Raw genomic sequence first — 23694 nt, forward strand, 5'->3', positions numbered from 1 at the left:
AATATTATTGTATTTTATAAAGTAAATATATTTCTGGAGAGACAGGGAAGGCTTTCCTTTCTTAGTCATTAGCATATTGTTTGTCTTCTGTTCCAAATTTCTCCCCTATCTCTAACCTTGAACTCCTAGGGGCCCTTAATTTATATTTTTTAACATACTGAAATAACAGAGATGTAGCTAGGCTGTAAAGCAGAGGATCAACGCACTTTAGGATTTCTGTCATCTCCCTTGTCCTGTTTGTTGGTTCTTTCTCCTTCTCAGAGGTGAAGATGGCAAAGCCAGGACCATATAGAGTGGAGTGTCTTGCCTGGTTCCTGTCCAGGGGCACGTAGATACTCAGTTCATGATGTTTTCTACTTATCAGTGAGAGTTCCTAATGAGATTTCTGATCTCCCTGGCATTGCAAAGGGACAAAAATTGTGAAACATGTGGAAGGCTAGTCTTTCCAAGGGACTTGTGTAGTTATTGAGACAATGCAGATTTGGACATAGGCCCTAGGTTCCTACCACGAATAATAGAAAATAAATCGTCCAGAGAAGAGATCTAAATGATTTAGGAAGGTGAAGAGTAAGCAGGTTCTTTCCACAATTGAGAATACGCTCTTTCTTGTTCCTTGTGCACTATTGTTGCTTCAGCAAATTTCATGGGGGTTTTAAAGGAGTGGCTTTGTGTCTTCATTCACTTAAACATATTCTTAGAAGTGCACTTCTATGTTGTAGAAAATACATTTTATCTGAGCTTAAATATTTTAGAAAGTTTTTTACCAAACAGATTAATTCATCATCTTTCCTCTTTGTTTTAAATTTATTTAAGCTTTAATGATTGAGTTAGTGATCTGTCACTTTTTTTTGATGTCTCATTTTTTGATGATCCTAGATACACAAGATGTTACTATATCTTGTATATAACTACAAGAGAGGTTGCTTTTAAAATTTTTAACTCAGCACGGTATGAATCTGAATTTTTCAAAGAGTTTGTAAAATCCTGGCAGATTTCTTGAGAACATTTTAGATCCTCAACTCATGAACAGCTCATAAAAAGGTGAGATCTACCTGACCCCTTCCCCCTTGCATCCCTCACTGTAACTCTTCATAGGAGGCCACATATTGTAAAAACAAAAACAAAGAAAAAGGTAACGGTTTCCACAACCTAGAACTGCCTCATTTGTGGTGCAGTTAAATCTCCACAGAGCTCTGGGAAGCATGATGGAATGGAATTCCCCCACAACTTCTCCATGAGTCAAGTCTCTATATAGTACATGAATAATTCTCAACTGCAATGGAGAAAATAAATGGCCGAACTGACATTGTATGTCTCTTCCCATGTGGAAAGGAGGCCTCACAGAAAATGAGGCTACAGAATTAATGAATCAAGTTTTCTATCAGCACATACACCATAGCCCCCAGTATAAGATAGGATGTTCTTTAGCAAAGTAGAACTAAAATACACAGGAACAAAATGACGTCATGGGTTTACTGATGAGAGATAATGGTCCACTCTTATCTTGCCCCTCACACTGTTGTAGGAATGTCGTAACTTATATCTGCTTCACTTTCCCCTTTCCACAGGTTTGGAACACAGATCACTGTGTCCCAGTGTGTGGTCTGTATTAGAATAACTTGAGCTGCAGGATTAAAATGCTGATTCCTGGGTTCTGTCTCCGAGCTGCGGAATATTTGGGATTGGGGCTTGAAAGTCAGCGTTTTTATCAAACCTTCAGCATGAATTGACTTCACACTCAAGTGGAGGCCCATTAAGACAGAGACTAGAGGATAAGACTGAGGACAAAGAGGAGAATGGCAGGACTATGGGAGGCACTATGATTTTCGTCTGGGAGTGCAGAAGGAATCAGCATGTTTTCACAAACTTTTTCCATACTCCTGTGATGCTTGAGACAAATGTTAGCCTGACTCCAAGATAGAATACTGGAATGGGGAAGACGATGTGGGTGATAGGTGAATACTTCCTTCTTTTTTGCCGTCAGAAAGAAGAGGTTAATAACAGCTAGAAGGGAGAATCAGATTGAATGCTTTCATTAACAGTGAATGGCATCCATTAATTGATTTAATTTCTTGCCTTGACTGGGAGGATTTACTTGTTTATATTCTTCTAAGCCAGGAGTAAAATATTTTAGGTATGTAAAAACAGGGAATGGAAGGCTGATAGAATGATTTTCCAAACAATGGCAGGAAAATAATACCTGAACTAAGAAAAGATTATTAACATATAAAAACCATTCATATGTTTTGCTTTATGTTGTTTACACTATACTGGTTCTAAGTAGTAATTGCCCAATAGAAAAACAAAATAACAAAGACCAATAACAAAAACAAACCAAAAGCAAACTAAAAAACATTAATTCATATTTAAGGCAAACCTTCACACACAGGAAAACATTTATTTCTAGATTATTCAAGTTAGATGCATCTTCTGTTTATGAGACTTAGAAACCATGGATTTAAGAGTGAAAATTCCCCTGTACTTGTTGCCAGTGCACTGAATATTAGATAAATACTAATAAATCTGATATTCTTGGATTTTCTATTTGGAAGGAAAGGATGTGCATTTCTTTGGATCAAGTGAGAGAGGGTGATGGTGTTGAGGAGCTGCTGGTGAGAACCCTTTAGGTTTTCATTAAGTATAACTATAGTATAATCAATATTGAAATAAAAACTATCACCTTCAATAGAGTTAGTAAATGCGTTTTTACTCTTACAGTTTAACGGAAAAAATGAAATTCTATTTAATTGGAAAAGAAGCTGCCATGCCCTATTTTCACCTATGGTGCTGTATAGACACTTATGCCAGAAGTGCATAAGAATGTGTCTCATGGAGGCTGGCACAGGTTTACGATGCGAATATTGGAGTGCTGCCAGCCGCCAGAGGAGAGTACATTTATGTGAGCTCTTCACCTTTTGGCTTACCCTATAACTTCTGCCTGTAAAGGTGCTTGCTTTTATTCTATTGTAGGCTTTGTTGGCAAAGGCAGAGGATGTTTTCTTTTTAAGAGAGCCCTTAGATGCTTCCTCCAGGTTGCGACTGCTGGAACAGTGTGGATAAGCTAGCTTTGTTATCGCTGGCACCCTACCTGCTCTCCTAATTCTCCCGAGAGTAAGTGTTCTTAAAAATATAGCTGTATCGAGTGCCTCTGTGTCTTTAGACACTCTTTTAATGTGCTAGTATAAAGTAAAAGTCTTTTTGAAGATATGTTTTATGGGAAAGTGCTTTCTGGGGCCTCTTGAGATGTTCACAAGTACTGAATCGAGGTACTTTTATGGTAGTTTAATGACAACATAGAACACTTGTTATAAAGTGCCCTTCCGATATGTATCCCTGGGCATGTCACAATTAGAGTGGAGTGAACATGTTGATTTTGTTTTTACCTTCACTCACAAAGCCCCCTTCGTCTGGTTAGGGTTTTGCAACAATAGATCTGTTGAAGGTTTTTTCATCCCTCAGAGATGAAAGAGATCTGCCGGAATGGAAATTTGGGAAATTACACATACACCTGTGAAATTAGGCAAATTGTTAGAAAGTTTGTATTCCAACCAATACGCGGAATACACAACAATGCTTTGTTTTGTGTGAGGAATTTTTTTCTAGCTATGCAAAGAACATGTGTGCAGGACCGTACAGGCTTAGAGAGAATATTCATCATGATTTACTGTGTCATACCCAAACGGAGGTCCAAGTTGGCAGCATTCCAGGAGTAGGAGGCCACACCTATTTGTGAAAAATGGAACAGATTTCTGTAGTTGCCTTCACCTTGACTATTTGGTCCAAGGTGGTAGTGCTGGGACGTGTAGTTTTGTGAGCCGCGTATGTGGGTTAACAATGAAGTTGGCCACGACGCTGTTCCATAAAATCCCACAGACCACACTTGGTTTGTGCGCTGGCCTGATTATAATAAGGGGTCAGAGCGAGGGATGATGAGGGGTGGAACATGTGTCATCTGCCTGGGACCTCTCGCTTCACACTGATTGCCACTGATTGATAAGCCAGCTCTGTCTGGCTGCGCAGGGTACCCTTCCTCTCATCTCACGAAATGCTGGGCTCTCGAAAGAGGAGGATGAGGGGAACACTGTGCCGTTTGATGTTCTTGGTCTTCAAGAGACTGAAACAACTGACCATAAGTTTTAAAAATTGAGATGCTGTTCTATTTGTGTAAAGACTTTCTATACTGTAGCCAGAAACGTGTGAGGGGTTCTTTAGTAAAAACAACTCCCTGATCAATTGTTTGCATTGTCCAGGACTCTTGGAATGGTATGGAGAAGTAACATTTGGGTCAGCCTGAAGTGGCTACAGTCTATTCCAAGCCATCCCAGAATCATCTGATACTGTGATTTGAGCACTTGCTGGACTCTCTGGCATTATTTGGGAGAATGATTAACCAGCACTAAATAAGTAGTAAACCTAACCTACCACTTATCAGGACAACATTGAGTTGCCAGGTGAAAGGTAGTTTGATCACAGCCCATCAGCTGCGGTACACAAGGTGTCTATCCATAATTGAGGCGTGGAGCTTGTATTAGTTGCAAAATATTGTACTCTTTCTATTAAATAACAATAATAAATATAATTTATACTGTTACAAAATAACACCTGTATGGCATTTATATTCCTGCACAGTTGTTTTCAAACAAGCATGTGTCAGAATTACCTGCAGGGTTTGTTAAAACACAGATTGATGGGCCCCACACCCAGAGTTTCTGAAATCAGTAGATCTGGGGTGGTGTCTGACAATAAACATACTTTCTAACAAGTTCTCAGGTGATGGCTACTGCTGCTGGTCCAGGGACGACACTTGGAGACTCACTGTTTGCTCACAGACTACTTGTAATCAGCCGAGAAAGTCAGGCATCGTTTTGAGAGCAGTTATTTCACAGAATGTTTTTTTTTTTCCCCAGAAGATTCAATCAATAATTAATTGCACACGTAAAGAATCGCTTTAATAAAGCAGGGTCAGAAAGGGTGTTATTAAATTGAAGGATTAAAAAAAGGGAAATTGATCTATTTGATGAGATGGGAGTTAGAGTCAAGTTTTATTAGTTAAGGAGAAGAAAAAAAAAGAAGTGAGGTAGTCTAGGTTAAGATTCGGCGCTCTCACTGCCGTAGCCTGGGTCGTTTCTCTGTCAGGGAACCATATCACCCTGTTTGTCAGTTGTCATACTGTGGTGGCTGCGTGTTGCTGTGATGCTGAAAGCTATGCTACCTGTATTTCAAATGTTAGTAGGGACACCCATGGTGGACAGATTTCAGCACAGCTTCCAAACTAAGACAGGCTAGGAAGAAGGACCTGGCCACCCACTTCCGAAAAAATTGGCCATGAAAACCCTATGAATAGCAGTGGAGCATTGTCTGATACAGTGCTGGAAGGTGAGAGGATGGCGCAAAAAGACTGGGCAGGGTTCCACTCTGCTGTACATGGGGTCACTAGGAGTCAGAATGTACTTGATGGCTCTAACAAGAAGAAGAAGAAAAGTTTATATATTCAATGACCAAAACCTGACGCAAATATTTTTGTTGATTTTCTCCTCTAGTTAAATATTTTTCTCCCAAATCTTTGCAGTGAACTGATATTTTTCCTTCCTTCCCTGCATGTAGCCGTATACATACTGGATGTTTTCATATGAGGCAAATATATTGTGTGTGAGACAAAGAAATGCATGCTGAATGTTTTTAAGGACATGCTTGATTCATCTTTGCCTTATGAAAGTTTCTTAAACTTCTTGTTTAAGGAAATTAGTCATCAGAGTCCTTTGTTTAGTATTCATTGTTTGGCTAGTCCTTTTGTTGTTGTTGCTGACTTTTTTAAAACCAACATATACATATGTTTGATTTGCTCTAGAAAGAGAAAGAAATATATATCCATTCTAGAGTCAAAAAACTACAAGCCCATTTTTCTCTATTCTTTTATATCTCTGTTTACATAAGGTAATTTTAAAAAATCACCTCTCTTTTATTGTACAGATTTTACTTTGTTATATAATTATGTGGGATATTATCAACTAGTTTTGCAGAATTTAGTTTGTTAGATAAGAATACTAGCTATATTTTGATAGTCCTTTGAAATTTCTGAAGAAAATGTGTATGTTTTTTCTTGTGCAAGTCTATGAAGTTATAAGTTTTGATTAATTCACTTAATAAATATTTATCAGCCACTATCATGTACAAGAGATTCCATGGATAGGTTCAAATCTTCTCCTTTCTTACTCATAGTGCTTTTAAAAATCTAATGTAGTGTATTCATATTCTGGGTAACACCTGATGTTTTTGTTATGACAGCAGTGTTCAATTTGGGGAAAAATTCCTGCTTTCTGATCTCATATCCCCAAACAAACTTCTGGCAGGCTGAGGGTAGATGGCACCTGCTTTGAATAACCAGAAAAAGATCATGGATTTCACACTGTCAAGCGGAATAAACTTTCTCTAACAATATAAGTAGTAATAATTTAAAGCTGTGTGTCTAGACATTTTTTAAAAATTTGGCTCAGTATTATCTCTTCTTCATATGGTCTTCAACTTTATTACAATTAAATTCAACTGAAAATTTCTTATTTGAGTATTAAGTGCCATGGCTAAATGCAAGGAACCATACTTGCTGCTTCTAGTTACATGTGTATGTAAGATAGAATTATAATGTAACACAGGAAATAAGAAAAATGCACAAATAACTAGAATTTAGGGTATCTAAGAAACTTTTCCTGCCCTCCGCATGTTAAAATGAAGTATCTCTTTTTAAAAAATAAATTTCATGCCTTGTATGCATAAAGTTTGTCTCCTTAGCTAGATTATCGGCTCCCTTCCAGCTGAGGCCATCCGTCTTTTACCCTGCGGTTGTCCCAATACCTAGCACGGTGCCTGCCACGTTCTTCACCCTCAATAAATATTGGTTAAATGAATAAAGAATGAATGAGTGAATAAATGAATACATGAAAGTCTCATAAAGAGAACAAAGTAATATACAATGCCTTTCATCTTTTGTACTTATTACTAATTGGAGGCTTTTTATTATTGAAATACATCAGAATCATATAAAAATATGTAGTTTTAGTAATGAATATACTTTCATATTGCTTCGTGATAGGGTTACCATCTTCAATAAACTGAGAATAGCTTTACGGAGCTCTGGACTGAGACTTGATTACAAAGTATTTGAATTTCAGTGCCATCTCTGTCACTAACTTCCTGGGTCAATGCACAAGGCATTTACTAATGAACTGAATTTTTTCACTGCCTGAGTTACCTCCTGAAAGTAAATTAGTCATTAGAGATTCTAGTTCAAATTTTTCTGTTTTTCCTCATCTGACTTTATTTTTCCTGTGATATCAGTGTTTGATCTACTATGTAGGATTAGTTGTTGCTTGCTAGAACAAAAATAATTTTGTTCTAAGCAAAATTATTATTTTCTTATTAGAATTATTCAGTTAATTGGAAGGATCTCAAAGCAAAGCATTTCAGGGGAAAAAAACATTTATAGAATTTAAATTGTTTTCAGATTTATATATAAGAAGTGTTAATACTGCCATCTATAAAAATGGCCAAAGACCTTGTAGCAAAGAATATCACTCTATTTTTATAAAATCAAAGAATTCATTTTTCCCCCTAAAGAAACAATTTGAATAAAACCTGACCCCCTTCCCTTCTTTTTGTAATGGAGTATGGTTAAACTGAACCCTCCATTAAAAATTCTCTAACATCTTTTTTTGCATTAACATTTCAAAACTCAATTTAAATATTCACAGATCTCATTTTTAATAAACTTAAAAAAATTCAGGTAATTTCCTTCAACTTTCTAGATTGAAGGACAGCAGTTGGTACAGATATAAAAAAGATGTGCAGCTATGAGCAAAGCCCCAAATCAATTATATATAAGACATAACGTAACACATGGAAAGAAATTAATCAAAAAGAAGAATTTCTACTATATGATTCTCTGGTCTGCTACCTGCAGGCAACAAACGCAAATGAAAAAAATCAACATTCTTCTGGCAGATAAGAGAAAAATTAATAAAAATGTTTCCTTCCTACTAGATCCCCTGATGCAACTATTGTTAAAAGTGAGTGACTGCAGGAAGAACTTGCTTCTTTAAAATACTATTTTTTAGAATACAGAAATAAGGTTTTATTCTTGCTGTTAAGCTCAATTACATGAGTTAGTATGGATTTGCACTGTCCAAAGAGCATCCCTCTTCCCTGCCCTTTCTCATTAAACAGCTCTGTGGGATATGCATGAGACAAGTGTAATAGGAACCGAGTGAGCAGCATTTTGAGGTGTGCCTATGGGGTAGTGATGATCCATAAGGAAGTCGGACTGTATGTAACAGCTGAAAAGAGAGAAACTGCTGAGAGCCACAAAATATGCCCCAGATAAAATTAGTAAAAAGATATTCGTTCTCTAAAGATAGAAATGTTCCTACTCCATAGTGAGATGGGGAGGGGCACATTTTTGTGGATCTCTACTTTTTAATTTAGAGTTGAGTTTTTATTTTCCATTTCTAATTAAACAGGCCATATATGTACAGAACATGTGATACTAGAAATCTTTCCTATTAGAAGGGCTTTATATTTTGTATTTTAAGAATATTATCTCAAAATTAACAAAGAAATATGAACACAGGAAACAGAGAATTAGGTAACAAGACATCCAATTTAAATATCAGTCCACTGCATCATTTCCATCACATATAGAAAATGTAACGTAAGTTTAGAATGAAAAGTTCTGTATTAATTCTTTTTACCTATCAACTAAAATATAGCATACCTTTGTAGAGTTTTGTCATATTTGTGTATTACATATTAAATGTGAACCAGAATTTGTCTGTCCCTAGTTTATATTTACCTTTTGAAAGGTAGCATCACCTGATAAATGTGGCTTAATTATTATGTAATAATTAAAGCATAGTTTATATTATTGCTTAAATTGTCAGATTTGGAGATAATTATTGTATTATATGTTTATGTATTAGAAGGTTTTCCATACTTTCTAGACAAAGGAATGAGTACATCTTTTGCAAATGCTTTAAAAGAGCACAAAATAGGAGCTGGTAACTTGAAGACTGCATCACCATTTTCATTAATTCATTAAGATATTGAGAAATTATTCTTTTGGTATGTATTCTTTGTTCTGTGCATAAGTAAAATGACATAAAGTTTGTGATGGAAGTTGTAATATTAATAATGCTGTCAGATATAAAAATCATCTGAAGTGGCATATAAGAAGTACCAGAATAAAGAGGTTTGAAAATATTTGTGTGTTTTCAGGGGAAACTCACCTCGTAAAATTTCTGAGCACACTGTGTTGGATTATTGTAATTATTGGGAATGGTAATATTTTAATGTGACTTGCTTCCTACCTGTCAGTTGTAATCAAGGCTGCCCAGTATTCTGAAACAGTCTCATTTTGCTAGGTGGCTAGTCTTGTGCAGCCTCACGAATGCTTAGAATATTAATGCACGGAGAGGAGATTGAATGCTCTCTATATTCCATTATGACAAAGTGTTTGTCTTGTTTTAATCAAAAGGTGTGCAAAACCAAACTAAAATAATTTATAATAATTAATGCTGGTGAGTACTTAAGAGAAAGGACCCCTTTTTGGGGATACTGCATCAAAGCCATAGAATTTGGCATTTTTTTCCCTCCTTCATACTTGACAATGTATATTAATTTCTGTAGAATATAATTTCTTTATTGGGTGTCTTTATTCTGAAGTGCTTTGAATTTATATGAACAAAGACAATCTGACATTTAGGTGAGGGTTGGTCCAGTTTATAGTCAGCTGCCAAGGTAGAAATTTATTTAATGAGACAACATTATGTTGAAAGACATATTTTTCTTCTTTAATATTTACTATGTTAGTCTTTATCATTTCTTGCATTCTTGCATTTCCTCATTGTATTGCTGACTTTAATCAATCTGAATTCTTATGTATCTTTTATATTTTTTCCCTCAAGTTTTGTTTGTCACCTTCTGGCTCTTTCTGCAGTGGCTGTGGATGGGTTTTGGGGATTTCTTTAACCACCTGAAATTGTAGCAATAATTTTCTCATATTTGTTTATCTGAGGAGTAAGTACTCCTCAAACTGCTTCTCAATCATCAAATCCATTTCTTTATTTTCATTTCATTCAGTGATTATGCTATTAGTGTATAGGGTCAGAAGACTTAATCTTGAATGTCCCCTTTGCCCTTTACCAACTCCAGATCATTGAAACAGCCACCAAATGAAAAGTTCTCCCACACTTAGCCCCAGCTTTTACAGTATAACTGTTGCTACTGGCTAAATGAGAGGCTTGACCGTGTGTTGGATGGCCATCAGTATTGTCAGGTGTTGTGAATCTGCACAACCCTTCTTAGCTTCAGCTTTATGTCTGGAGGGCAGAGGTAGTGTGGTCAATTCAAATGGTTTCCCGGTACCCAACTATATCCCTTTCCGAAAAGGGAGGTATTACTTTGCACCCACCAGAATCTCCCAGTAATCTCTATATTCATCCAGTATAAACTATGAAAGAATGCCTCCTCATTCTGAGAGGTGATTAACAGTATTATGGGCCTGCCACAGAGCACCATTGTATTCGTAGCTTTAGGACACACAGCTAATTATCAGCATTTTGAAATGAGGTAAATATGTATATATGTAAACATTAAGGCTGTTAATTCTAGTGAGCCTGTTTGAATATCTATAAATCAGAGGCAGTTGAAGAGCTGAAATTCAGATTTCCTTACACTTGCCTGCCAAGTGGCCTCAATCAGAAGTAATTTTCTCCATGAGGGCACATGGAGCTCAGTCGTGAGCCTTTTCTGAGTAGATATTATTATTTGTGTCAAATTATGTGTGGTGATTTTTCTGAAGTGGACTTCTGTGCCCACCAGTCCATACACAGGAGGTTCCTTCATTCCCTCCTTCATTGGTGCTATTAATTGTACTTGTGCTTCAAGTGTCTCTTACCCTTTTAAAATGTTAGTTTATGGCCACTGATTATCTGCAAGTTTTCCTGTTGAAGAAACATGCAACATAGAGAAAAGAGTAAGATCCGATCTTAAGCCATAAATACTACGCATTTTAAGAGAAATCTTTTTTGCCAGAGCCTGATTTGGTAGCATGGCTAGAGGAATGGTTAGTAATTTCACATTTTAAAGTATACACAATAAATTATATAAATCTGACACTTGCTTTGGGAGAAATACAAGTTGGCCAGTAAATCACCTTCCTGTGGCCTGTTCTAAATATTGGCAGTGAGATCTCACGTATTTTGAACAATGAGCTCAAGAATTTTTCAGCTTTCATTTGGGTTTTTGTAGTTTGTTTTTGAAAATGGTCCTTAGTTTCAATTACATGCTTGGAATTGCAAATTGATAGCCAACACCTTAAATAAAACAGCACCTGGAATATAAAATACTATCAATTAAGGTCATGTCTTAATCTTTGATAAATAGAAGCTACTTTATGTATTTATAAAACCATAACATGGATGGCTTGGTTAGAGTTTATTAAGTATAGATCAGTGCTTTGTGATTTTGTTCTCTTTCAAATTTTCACATAACATTGGAGCCAATCTGTTAAGTCGTTGAGTATTTTAAATAATTGTTCAATGATGTATTATCTTTAATAAAAACCCTTCTAAGAATGTTAGCGTATATGCTCAGAATTTCATTTTAAAAAAGAAAGCATTTTTATTACTATAAATTTTATTCTTATAATATTCACTTAAATATATATATGAATTAGAGATTTATTTTTTGTTAGCAAAACTCAGAGTATGTATTCCAAAAGGAGTATATATTGTCGTTTCTGTTATAATTGATATTAAGGCAGTTTCTTTACAGATTGGTTTAGTATGGATATAAATTATGTAAATAATTAAATTATTTTAGTTTTGGTGACGTCTACAAGAAGATCTTCCTGATATTTTTGGGGGGTGTAATGTTTTGTAATATATATTCTCAGTAATCTGAGAAGAGCAAGAGGTTTCTTAATTTTGAATGAGTAGATCTTTAAGCATCTATGAATAAATAGCTATGTTAATATGAATTCCCTATGTCTGAAAATTTTTGTGTTTATGAGTTATCTATATTTTATAGTTTTATTTATGAAGTAATGGGTTTATAACTACCAAAGAACAGTTTGCATAGCAGTATGATATAATAATAAAAGATATTAAAAATAACTTGAGTTTTCATATCAACTTTTTCACTTATTAGCTTGTAACCTTATTCTGGTTAACTAATCTCCTGGGCTTTTCTTTCCAGATCTACAAAATAAAAATAGTAATAATTACCATACCTACCTCACTGGGTAATTTTCAAGATAAGAAAGTGCTTTGAAAGTTCCACATGAAACACAAAGGAGACAGCTTCAGGTGTCGTCTTTTGACCAAACTTGTTATTATAATTAAGTAGTTTGAAAAAATAAAAAACATGGAAAATATTCTGTTATATTCCTCATTATACTCAGAATTAACAATTAGAATTATCAGATAACTGTTTTAATGATTGTAATATTTTACATTATTACTGTTTTATATATTCCTTGTATGTCTTGCTCCTTGACATAATTGTTGTAAAAGGTGAAAGATTATAAATTTTAAACTTGAAATAATGAATAAGAAGTAAAAACTAATATGAGATCCGTACTTTTGAATGTGGTTTGTGCAAAAACAGAATCCACGTTTTTTTTAACCCTCCACCTTGAGTATAAGAAAGCACATTACCAGAGTGTTTGGAATTAAAATTTGTTTTCTTCCTTAAAATTTGTTATTTTGAAGAAAAAAAGAAAAAAGAAATTTTAAAAAGGACAAAGACATTCCATAGGAAATTTTTTGCTTGATGTCCCTTAATTTAAATCCATGCAACTAATTCTCTCTGTGGAGATGTGTCATATGAATTCAGCCCTTTGGAAACTTGCTTTTGGAAAAACACCAGATACAGCGCTTTGCTGCATGTACCTATTCCTGTTTGCCCATGTATGTAAAAATTGTAATATATGTACTGTTTTAAATTATTTATAAGATTTCTCCTTTGGTCCTGAAAATTTCCTAGCACATGTCTAAGCAGTAAGAGAAAGAGACCGCCTAAGCCTTTTAAGGATTTAGCCTGTCTGATGAGACTCCTGACATGAGTGACAATTAGTACAAATTACCATAATTGTGTTCTTTAGATAAAATGCCACATCGCTTCTTTAGCAGCAAATGCAGGCTTCTGCTTAGTAAAATGAATCGGATACTTTGATTCTTTAGGGCAGTCAGAAATTCACAATCAGCCGTGTGGCATTCCCACGTAGTCCACTTCAGATCCATCTGAACAACTACAGCCCTCCCTTTCCTTTCAATAAAATAGGTCCCTTAATGTAGTGCACCTCACTCTCATTCACTCTAAGGGAGTTGTATTTTTATTACTGAAAAAGTATCACATAAATACAAATTACATTTTTTCATTAGAAAACTACTTTTCATTTCAGAAAAAATTCAATTAATTATGAATAGGGTTATGCTTTCATCAGGGAGAGAAATATGTAATTTTTCTTCAAGCCTCAAACACATATAATGAAATCTTTTCTCAGAATCCACTCTTAAGATGGATTTTTAAAAGTATAGACTCTATTAAAATCTCAGTTCAATTAAAATGCATTCAATTACTTTAAATCTTTATTAAAATCTCAGGTAAAATTGTACAACGGTGTAAAAGAGACTTGTACTCTTTACCAGGCAGTTAATTCTAACAAATGAATATAAAGTGCACAGTTTTGCTCTTCAGGAGAGGATAAAAAAATAAGCTTTGGGCTTAGAGTTGGGGGTGGGGAAGGACTGGAGACGGAGGTTGCTTTCTATGTAGTAACTTCAGGCACCGGTTTCCTTCCATTTCTCATCATAGGTCAATGTTACTTGTGAATATGGATGTGGCATTATCTTGTGTGAGTCCCCTTGGTGGTACTACTTGGCCTATTCATAGAATACATTTTCCTCACCACCTTAATCAAAAAGACCCTATTTAAGGATTTTAGTTCACTGTCTTCTTCGGATGTTTTTGGTACAGTGTCCCTGATTCTTTTTCAAGGGCCGCTAGAAGATGCCATTGAAGAGGAAGAAGAAGAGTGTCCGTCAGAGGAAACAGACATCATCTCAAAGGGGGACTTTCCATTGGAGGAAAGCTTTTCCACAGAATTTGGGCCTGAAAATCTGAGCTGTGAAGAAGTGGAATACTTTTGTAACAAAGGTAATCAATAATGGTTGGATGCAGTATGTGAGTCCATTTACTCAAATGATTATGTCAAGTTTAAAAAATGCACTGATAGAGTGGAGTAAAAGTGCTCAAAATGCTGAAACGTAATTCAACAGTCTGAAAATATGTGCAGAATTTTTTAAACATAAAATATTATTTTGAAGGATAAAAGAAGTAATTCCACCTTAATAAGTCATATTGTATATTTAAACAAATAGTTTCATGTTGATTGGCTAATTAACTGGGAACATTTTCATGTTGATTGACCAATTAACTATAATATATTTAATGTTTATCATTTATTCTTTCAGCAAATATTTATCGAATGTCAATTGTTTGCAAGGCATTGAATTAGGCATTGAGTGTAAGCATGAATGGGACAGTTAGAACCCATGGTTCTGGTTCACACCTTTTGAAAACTGAATGCCTTAGGTGTTTGATGTTAACTTTCAACACTGAAGATGCTGCTTGTTTAGATATTGTCAAATAAGAAAATACACACTCTTTCTCCATTCTAGATACTCTTTTGACACATTAACATTAGATCTGAAAAAGTACCTGAGATACTATATCTCAGCTTATTTCCAGCCTTGACTTGGAGCCGGGTGGCCTGGCCGGTAACTTACCGGTCTGTCCTCACTGGGCGTGCGTACTCATTTGCTTGCTTTTTTCAAAAGTGAGTTTAAGGTTTCTTATGATTCTTTTTTTTTTAATTTGATTGTTTCGTCTCTGCAAGTGAGGTAGGTCTTCTATCGCCCTCTGCACCAACGTACAGTTTCTCAAGTACATTTCTCAAGTGTTTGGATAACTTCCTTGGTTTAGAAGAGCTGTTTTTGCTGATTTTACCGTGATAGTTTCCCGGAGGGCATGACTGAGGGTTTGCGTCTTTATATGTCTGTGTCTGTGTATGCACCATTTTTATACATATGTGTGTATGTTTTAGGCAGACAGAGAAATTATGTGGGTTTTTTTTATGTTTGTGTGAATTTGTTGATCAGACTTGACAGTCTGAAATCAAGGATGCTGATATAGCTTCTCCAAAACTGCCCATACACATATCTCAGTGGGCACATATACATTTGATACATATTGTTAAAACTCCAGTATGACTTTCTCATGTCGCTTGTGTGTCAGAAACAAAAGAAGCCAGCCACTTTCCATCCCTGTGGTCAGTAGAACCCTGTGCCCTGAAACTGTGGAAATGGAACGGCAGCAACGGCTCCTGGACACATTGAAGTTCAGAAAACCTCTTTGACCGTTAATTCCCAAAGACCTCAAGATGGCTTTGTAACCTGGCCCTTGTCTCCCACGTCAGATTCTCTTGACTGAAAATGAGAATGGTAGGGACAGAATAGGCCTTTTTTGGAGCGTTGACTCAGATTTCAGGCCAAATTAATATTTACCTTACTTGTTCTGGATGCTAGAACCATTTCTTGATGATATGTAGCCACTGCAATGCATATAAGAGCTGGCTAGAGATGAAGAGTTTTTAAATCTGTCAGAAGATGTTCCATTTTCCTTCTTTGTCAGGAAGTATATCATTTAGTGCATTGTAGAGTACCTACCTTATGTTGTGGGATTGCAATAAAGAGAAGGAACCAATACTTAGAAGATACCATTTATTCCTCTTGCTCTTGCCCTTAAAAGAGTTAGTGTATGGATTCAGACATTTTTGTAAATTTAATCCAGGGAGGCAGTAATGATAGGTATTATTAGATATATTTTATATTTTGGGATGATCATTGGTTAAGGGCTATGTTTAATGAAAGAATATAGAACTCTATGTTTTAAGTTAGTAATTTCACGGAAGAAAATAGACTTATGGCATGGCAGATGCTTACACGATTACATAGTTAGGGTCTCAAGACAATAACCTCCATCTATACTAAACAGAGTTGTAACTCATGAAAAATAATGACAAGCCTTTAGGAACTAAGAAAACCCAAAACATTGAATTACAATGATTAAGAACATTATTTAGTGGATATTATTATTAACTGAACTGTTAATAAATGTTGGGCTATTAGAAATTTAAAAAATATATCAAATAAATAATATTTAATATATAATATAGGTAATATATTAAATAATATATAATTAATGTATTACATATTATAAAAATAATTCTCTAATGTTTAGTTTGTAACTAGAAAGTAGTGATAGGTGGGGATAAGAATTCTTATTTTCACATAATATTTTTCAGGATAAATACTGCTGTTACTATTTCAAACTACTGTCATCTTATTTGATAGGAAAAGATTTTCATTATTTTACTCTCATAGAATGTGAGACCAGGGAATTTCCACTGAAGGCAGTAGGAACTGGTGTGAAAAGAGTCAATTATTGATAGATGTTACATCCCCTTGAGGTCATACAAGTGATTCCATCCATTTTTCACTTAAGTTGATTAGCTATGATAGGGAGAGAAAATTTTCTCTCTGGAAAATTAGAAACTAGTCTTTCTGTAGAAATTCACGTGTTAGTCTCAGTGACACACAATTATGTTTTCTTTCTAGTTGCAGGGAAGAAGATAAATTACGCATTAAAAGAGTGTAAGTAGTTAAATGGTTAATGATGCCAGTGTCGTGATTGAAAAAGCATGTAAGAATTGTTCCTCTGAATAAAAATATTTTTAACTTTGTTCATTGATGAAACATACCTTTTGCACATATTCTAAGTCATTTATGACAACTCAAAAATTGTCAATATATGTAGGAAAATGAATTGGGTTATTTAGAAAGTTTCTTCGTCTAAAGATCCAGCCATGATTAAAATCTAGCAATGACATAGTTGCTTTGCTATGACGTAGTTACTTTGACATAGTGAGTTCCCGGGATAATATTTTTAAACACCAAATGCTTTATTCTTGTTAAACAAAGGATAGTAGTTTAAAAACTCAGATCACAAAAACATGGTTAGAATATCTTAAGTTTTCCAAAGTATTTTGACACAGAGTACTGAGGATACACATATAGTTCCAGTGTGTCTTCATTTGTATTTTTGCAACTATGTTTTGTATAAAAGCAATCATATGATATTGTAACTTTCCTTTTATTAAAAAAGAGAAAAGAAAAACTCTCTACTCTTTGTAGAGACATAGCTTATCATAAGTAAATGTTCCTACTTCCTTTTGAAATTGAGCTTCCACATTATACAGGATATTTTCAGTGTTTAGAATGACTCTTTACTTATTATTGTAGTATTTTCCTCAGTTCCACACAGATATTATATATATACTTGTTGTCAAAGGGCAGGCTTTTTTACAAGTCTCAACATTTATTAATATTAGTAAAGCTGCTAGCTATTATAAAGCTTGAAATTAAATACGACCCAAATCACTCTCATAATGTAATATTCTACAGAAATGTCAAAAAATGTTAGAATTTTATGTCAGCTTTAAATGTGTAGAATTCTTAATCCTATGAATCTGAAGCATAAATATTCACAATTAACAGTGGAAAAGATCATCTTTAATAAACCCTTGCTATAGTTGCAGTTCTAAAATTTGAACCTGACAATTCTTTTGAAGTTTCCTTTGTCACATTTTATTTTGGGTTAGTTGCACATTTCAAGTTTCTGTTTTTCATCTTTGAAATGAATGAAATGAACTATGTTTATTAAAAGATGCAAAGTTGCTTCGATATCCTTAGACTTTAAGAATTTTAGCAAAACATAAAGCAATACTTTCAATTTGCATCTCCTCTTTTGTGCAATGAGTGTAGATCATTTGGCATCTTGCCTTACAGTATCTCTGAAAGGAAGGAAACAAGCAAGAATTATTTCCTTGAATTTACAGATGACGAAGACATCAAGGCTATGTCCATAAGTGCTACATATTTCCTTTGGTACTGGATTATTTGCTTCAGTGATTTTTTTTCTGCCTTTCTTCTGGTTTATATAGTAAACATGGAAGTACATCAATGTATGTTTAGAACTAAGCAAACTAATATAAATTGAATTATTTGGTGGTCTGGAAAGCAACCTGGGGAGCTCTTAGTTATGTCGCTGCTGGCAGGTGGGAACTCTTTTATTTATTAGCAATTCTTGGATAAACTCAGAGACGATAAGCTTCATAGTGGGGTTGACATGGAGCAGTTCTAAAACTGGTCGACTAGTATTAATTATTTGGAAGAGAATTTCCTCACTGAAATATTCATGTTTGTTAATAACTAAAGTGAATAAACATGTCTTGGGACACATTCCAGGAGAAAGTCACAGGATATGTGAACAGGAAGAAAAGTGTCAGGTCAATATCACTGTAGGTTAGTAGAATGTAATGCTATTAAAAAAATAAAAATAAAAACAACTCCAAAGAAACTACATGTCAGTTAACTTTGAATTATCAATAACAATTATCTAGAAAAATTAGCGAGGGTCTTTGCAAACTGTTCTCTGATGACGTCATCTCTAAAAGGCTGAAAGGGAAAATGATGTCTTTTTGGAAGATCCAAGTTGATTTTGGAAGAGAAATAAACCTTACTTCTAGTCCTAATATCTAGATACGAAGAATGGTCAGAGAAATCACTGGGTGCAGTGCTTAACCTAGAACGATGAGCTAATATTAGAGCCCTTCAATCTGGAAAGATGGGGATTAAAAAAAGGGGGCATATGGAAATCCATAAAATAGAGAAACAAATATAGTGGAACAATGGACATTCTCACCACGTTCAAAAGGATTTCACATAGGTGGTATGCAGAAAATAAAGGTTATATTTCCATTTTAAAGAAGCTTTAAAATAGAAAAATGCAAAGCGTATTAAAGAAAATAGAATAAAACCTGTGTTACTCAGACTTGGATTTAGCCTTAGCCTGGGAAGTAAGTAATATCAAACCCAAAGCAAACATACACAAATATTTAGTTAGGTTGGCAGAAGATTCTAATTCTGTTCAATAGATCGAATTCAGTACAACTCAACCCATATATTAAGCATTTGCTCCGTGTCATACCCTCTGCTGCGTGCTGGGGATATGGCGGTAGACAGAAGTCAATCCCCACTCTCAGGAGAGAGAGAGAGAGACAATAAACAATGAAACTCACATTGTATAATATGATGGGTGGTGTTGAGCACAGTGAAGAAAAACAGAACAGGTAAGGGTGATAGAGTGACACTGTGTGTGTGTGCACCTGTGCTATTTTATAGAGTGATGGGGTAGCTGAACGTTGAGTGGAGACCTGAGGAAAGGGAGTGAGCTTCTGATACTCAGAGCCAAACTGGCTGTACCTACGAGGCTAATGTTGCTGCAAGCCAGAAGAGGACAGCAGAGAGCTGGGGAGTAGAAGAGGGGTAGCCGTACCTGTGGAACTTGTTGCTCTGGGAACCTGTTGGATTCCTACCCCTTGGAAGGCTTGGGTGAGCGGCAGAGGAGAGTTGAGGTATAACTGGGAGAAGAGGCATGGTCATGACACAGTTCCCGTATACCTAGAGAAGAAAGGCCTGCAGAAAGTAGAGATTAAAGCAGGAAGTGGAAGCAAGCAAATTGGGGGAGCTGTCAGGATTTACAGATAACCCCAATCAGAATCATCCCTTTAGCCAAGGGCTTGATGAGACTCCATCTGTAGCTCATTAATGTAGTTTCCTGAAGGGCAGTTTGGGGGTGTTTGAGAATAGGAGTCACTTTGCTCCCTTCCACAGTACCAGAGTTGGGTGTGTGTTCTCTTTATCTTTTCACATCCGTGAATCAGCAAGATAAAGAGTAGGAGGCATGAGAATCAGAAGAGTTTCATCATTGTGCTTAACTGTTTCTGCCAGTAGGCTGCTAGATTCATTGAAATGTTTCTCTTCCCCACCCCCTTCCTTTCCTTCTATTAGTTTGTGTAGTTTTGTAGCTTTGTTTAAAAATTAACAAATAACTGAGGAAAAGTCATATTTCTCATTGTACTATAACAAACTCAAGCCTAGATTATTGGCATTTATTCTCCCCGCCCCATGTTAAGGTTAAAGCAACAAAAATATTATCTAGATCCTTAACACTAAGAAGAAGAAAAAAAATACCTTCATTCAGATTTGGTTTATGAGAGTAGTAACTATTTTTCATTTGATCCGTGAATGTCAAACATTCATGCCGTTTTGTTTCCTATTTTCTTCTTCTCATTTTATTATTTTTTTAGTTCAGAAAGTCTATTTACCTATATTTCATAAACCCTTTTCAATCAATATGGCTTCTTTCCTTCTCATTTGTGCCTTTAATGACACGTTTTTGCCTCCTCTGGTGCTTGGGCATCTGGAATCAGAATCCGCGAAAGGCAGCTCTCCCATAATCACTTTGAGTTCAGTGAGGAAGGAGACCTTACAGGCAACTTTGTTCCTTTTTGCTTAACGGGATTAAGCAGTTGAGCTTTTTAAATTCTTGCATATAACATTGACATTTCCAGAGTGTGTTTGGACCAGGGAGTTCAAAGAGAAGGAATAAGAAGGAAAAGCCAATATGACTTTGTTTTTTACCTTGCTGGAGGAGCTGTTTGTGCAAATCGCCTATAAGCTTATTGACCTGAATCTTTGACTCCTTGTTTCCTCTGGATTTGGCTGGAGTGGAGACACTGATGGAGCCCTGATATTGCTGATTGAACAGCCCCCAGCTTTGCTTGGCACGGACCTCCTTTCCCTTCTCCGCCACCCCCCCCCCCCCCCGTCCACATGACATTATTGTTCCTTGGCAAACCCTCTGTTTTCCTGGATCCCGTACTTCATTATTTTTTTTAATTTATTTTAAAATCATTAAATTTTGCTTGCATAAGTCGTACAACAATGCAAAATGGAAAGTAATTCTTTTTAGAAGATAGAGATACGGGCTATAATAGTGTCGTCCTACTTGTATTTTTATCTCATGAGATTGAAAAAAAAAAAAAAGAAAACCTTATGACATTGCAATATCACTCTTTTCTGGCTATCTTAAAATCCCCAAAACACAGTTTTTGTTTGGAATCATATTAATTTTTTCTTAAACCACAATTGTTGGAAAAATGAGGGAGCATTCCAAGGCAACTTGTTCTTACTAGGGAGCCAGGATTTTCTTGGTTTTGATAGAACCAGACGGTGTACAAATTTTGTCCATGACTTAGTGTTTTATATGTAAAAGTCAGATTAAGCTTTGTCTGTCTACCTCATCTCTGATCCCAAAAATATCATCGTAACAATTTCAACAAAATTAAAATGATTGATGTTATGCAGTGTTGAAATGAGTCATGATGAAATCATTTATATGAATCGTGTTTAATATATACTACCCGTTTGCATATGATAAACTAAATTCATTGTTTTTTCTGTAAGCTGATGATCAACAGATCTCCACTATGCAATCTGCTAAAGATATTTTTTGAAACATTAAATTTTCATAAAATCTATAGTTATATAATTATCTTACAATTTATGAAACAATTTCATATTATAATACAGTGTATTTCATTTTGCTTCTACCTAACCAAGATGTCGAGATATTTGCCTGTTTTAGTTTTGTCTTTATTTTATAGCAGCATCATTGTTGTCAATAATGAAAACTGAAAATCATAGAAAGCATATTTTACCATTTAGAGAAATTGCCTTTTTGGTTTTATGTTTATGTTTTCTGCAAGTGAAAGAACATTTTTTGATCTGTGAAATGTAGTGTAGGTTTGTTGTTTTCCCTACAATGTTAACTGGAGAAGAGTAAGAATTTATTTAATTTCCTGTTATTTTATATATATAAAGCTAAGCATCTGGATATTAGGAGACATCTGTGTTATTAATTGACTTTTTCAATTTTAATCTAGATAGTGAATTAATTAATCATTGATTTTAGCTGAGTACTATAAAGGAGAACTACATATTTATAAGCCTTTTTATTGAACTTTTTCCTCACTGATGTTTTGGGTAAAATGAAGAGCCCATGTTTCTTGAAAGAAGTCGTTTTGATCAAGTTGCAGTTATATAAATGACCATTTTCAATTAAAAATTTTTTTCAATTTTATTTTGCTGTTATTAAATATATGTATAACAATTTGTGTAGATCTACAATAATGTTTGCCAATCATTTACATCTCCCCCCCCCCCCCCCGCCCAAAGCCCCAGTAGATAGTTGTATGTCATAGCTGCATATCCTTCTAGTTGTTGTATGTGGGACGCGGCCTCAGCGTGGCCGGAGAAGCGGTGCGTCGGTGCGCCAGCAGTGGAGCTCACGCACTTAACCACTAAGCCACGGGACCGGCCCACCAATCATTTACATCTACTAACTCTTAATTTATTTTTCTATTTAAAGAAAATTAAAAGTATGAATAGCATTAGAGAAGTCTGGGAAGCTAATTTATTTTAATCATATAGAATTACCATAGTTGACAACCTTGAATCTGACTGTTGGTCACATTATGATTTGAGATAAAATGTTATTTTAGAGGAACTGATCTCTTGGAAGTAGCCATATCTCCTCTGCTTTTTATCCTTAAACATCATAAATGATGTAAAAATATTTTCTTGTTTCTGCACTGGCATTTTTTAGGTTTAAGCCAAATAAGATTTTCAAAGCTCTTAATCTTATATAAAATTCATATTTTCTTGTAAGTATGTAAAATTTCTCACAATGTTTTGATTATCATTCAAGAAGAAACAGGCCATATTAAAGAATTTGCACCTCCATTACCTGATGGGATAATCTTTACCTCTGGTAGGCTGGACTGTAGAATGTATAAAGGGAATTGTACAAAGCTGTGGTATGATGAATTTAATTATAGTAATAAACTCAGTCACTTTTTGTTGTTCTTAAAAGGTCAAGTAAAAATAACTGAATGTGTTACACCAATGAAGTAAATACTGATAATGAATGCAGATTGCTGTTTCAGCTTTTTCTGTAGTTCAATGAGATTTCAGAGATTGGTGGTAAGACTGCGTACCAATTATAATAATTATAATAATGGTAATAACAACTTTCATTTGCTGACTGCTCCTAAAAGTAAGACATCTTGCTGTACATATGTCATCTCTCATCAACTTACTGTCCTGCAAGGTAGATGTTATTTCCATCTATGAATTCCAGAGGTACGGTAACTTAGCCAAAGTCACAAAACTACTAAAGGTTAATACTGAATTGAAACTTAGGTTATGTATGTGTAAAAATAGAGAACTAACTCATTTTCTGATGTCCATCATTATGTAATCCTTGTAGAAGGAGATGAACACCTCTGAAGAAACCTGGACTTATGAAGTATAAAACTCATTTTTCCAAGGTATTTTTAACCTGGAATTCTCTAACTGAACACTTAATAAACGTGATGTGTCAATCAAGAATAAAGGCATATTCATTCCTCTGAGAACAGGAACGAGGCAGGGCTGCCCACTCTCACCACTCCTGTTCAACATAGTACTGGAGGTTTTGGCCAGAACAATTAGGCAAGAAAAAGGAATAAAAGGAATCCAAATAGATAATGAAGAAGTGAAACTCTCACTATTTGCAGATGACATGATTGTATATATAGAAAACCCTAAAGAATCCGTTGGGAAACTATTAGACATA

The 23694-nt window shown here is 35.1% G+C and overlaps 1 protein-coding gene across 1 annotated transcript in view; it reads left to right on the plus strand.

Moving 5' to 3' along the window:
* The window catches only part of ZFPM2 (zinc finger protein, FOG family member 2), a 442887-nt gene that overhangs the window by 78799 nt on the left and 340394 nt on the right, over nt 1–23694 (plus strand). The window contains exon 2 of the mRNA XM_058564775.1: nt 14050–14208. Within this exon, the coding sequence (XP_058420758.1) occupies nt 14050–14208 (159 nt within the window). The remainder of the gene's footprint in view (nt 1–14049; nt 14209–23694) is intronic.

Source organism: Diceros bicornis, chromosome 21, assembly GCF_020826845.1.
Source record: "Diceros bicornis minor isolate mBicDic1 chromosome 21, mDicBic1.mat.cur, whole genome shotgun sequence".
In the NCBI taxonomy this organism is placed as follows: Eukaryota; Metazoa; Chordata; class Mammalia; order Perissodactyla; family Rhinocerotidae; genus Diceros; species Diceros bicornis.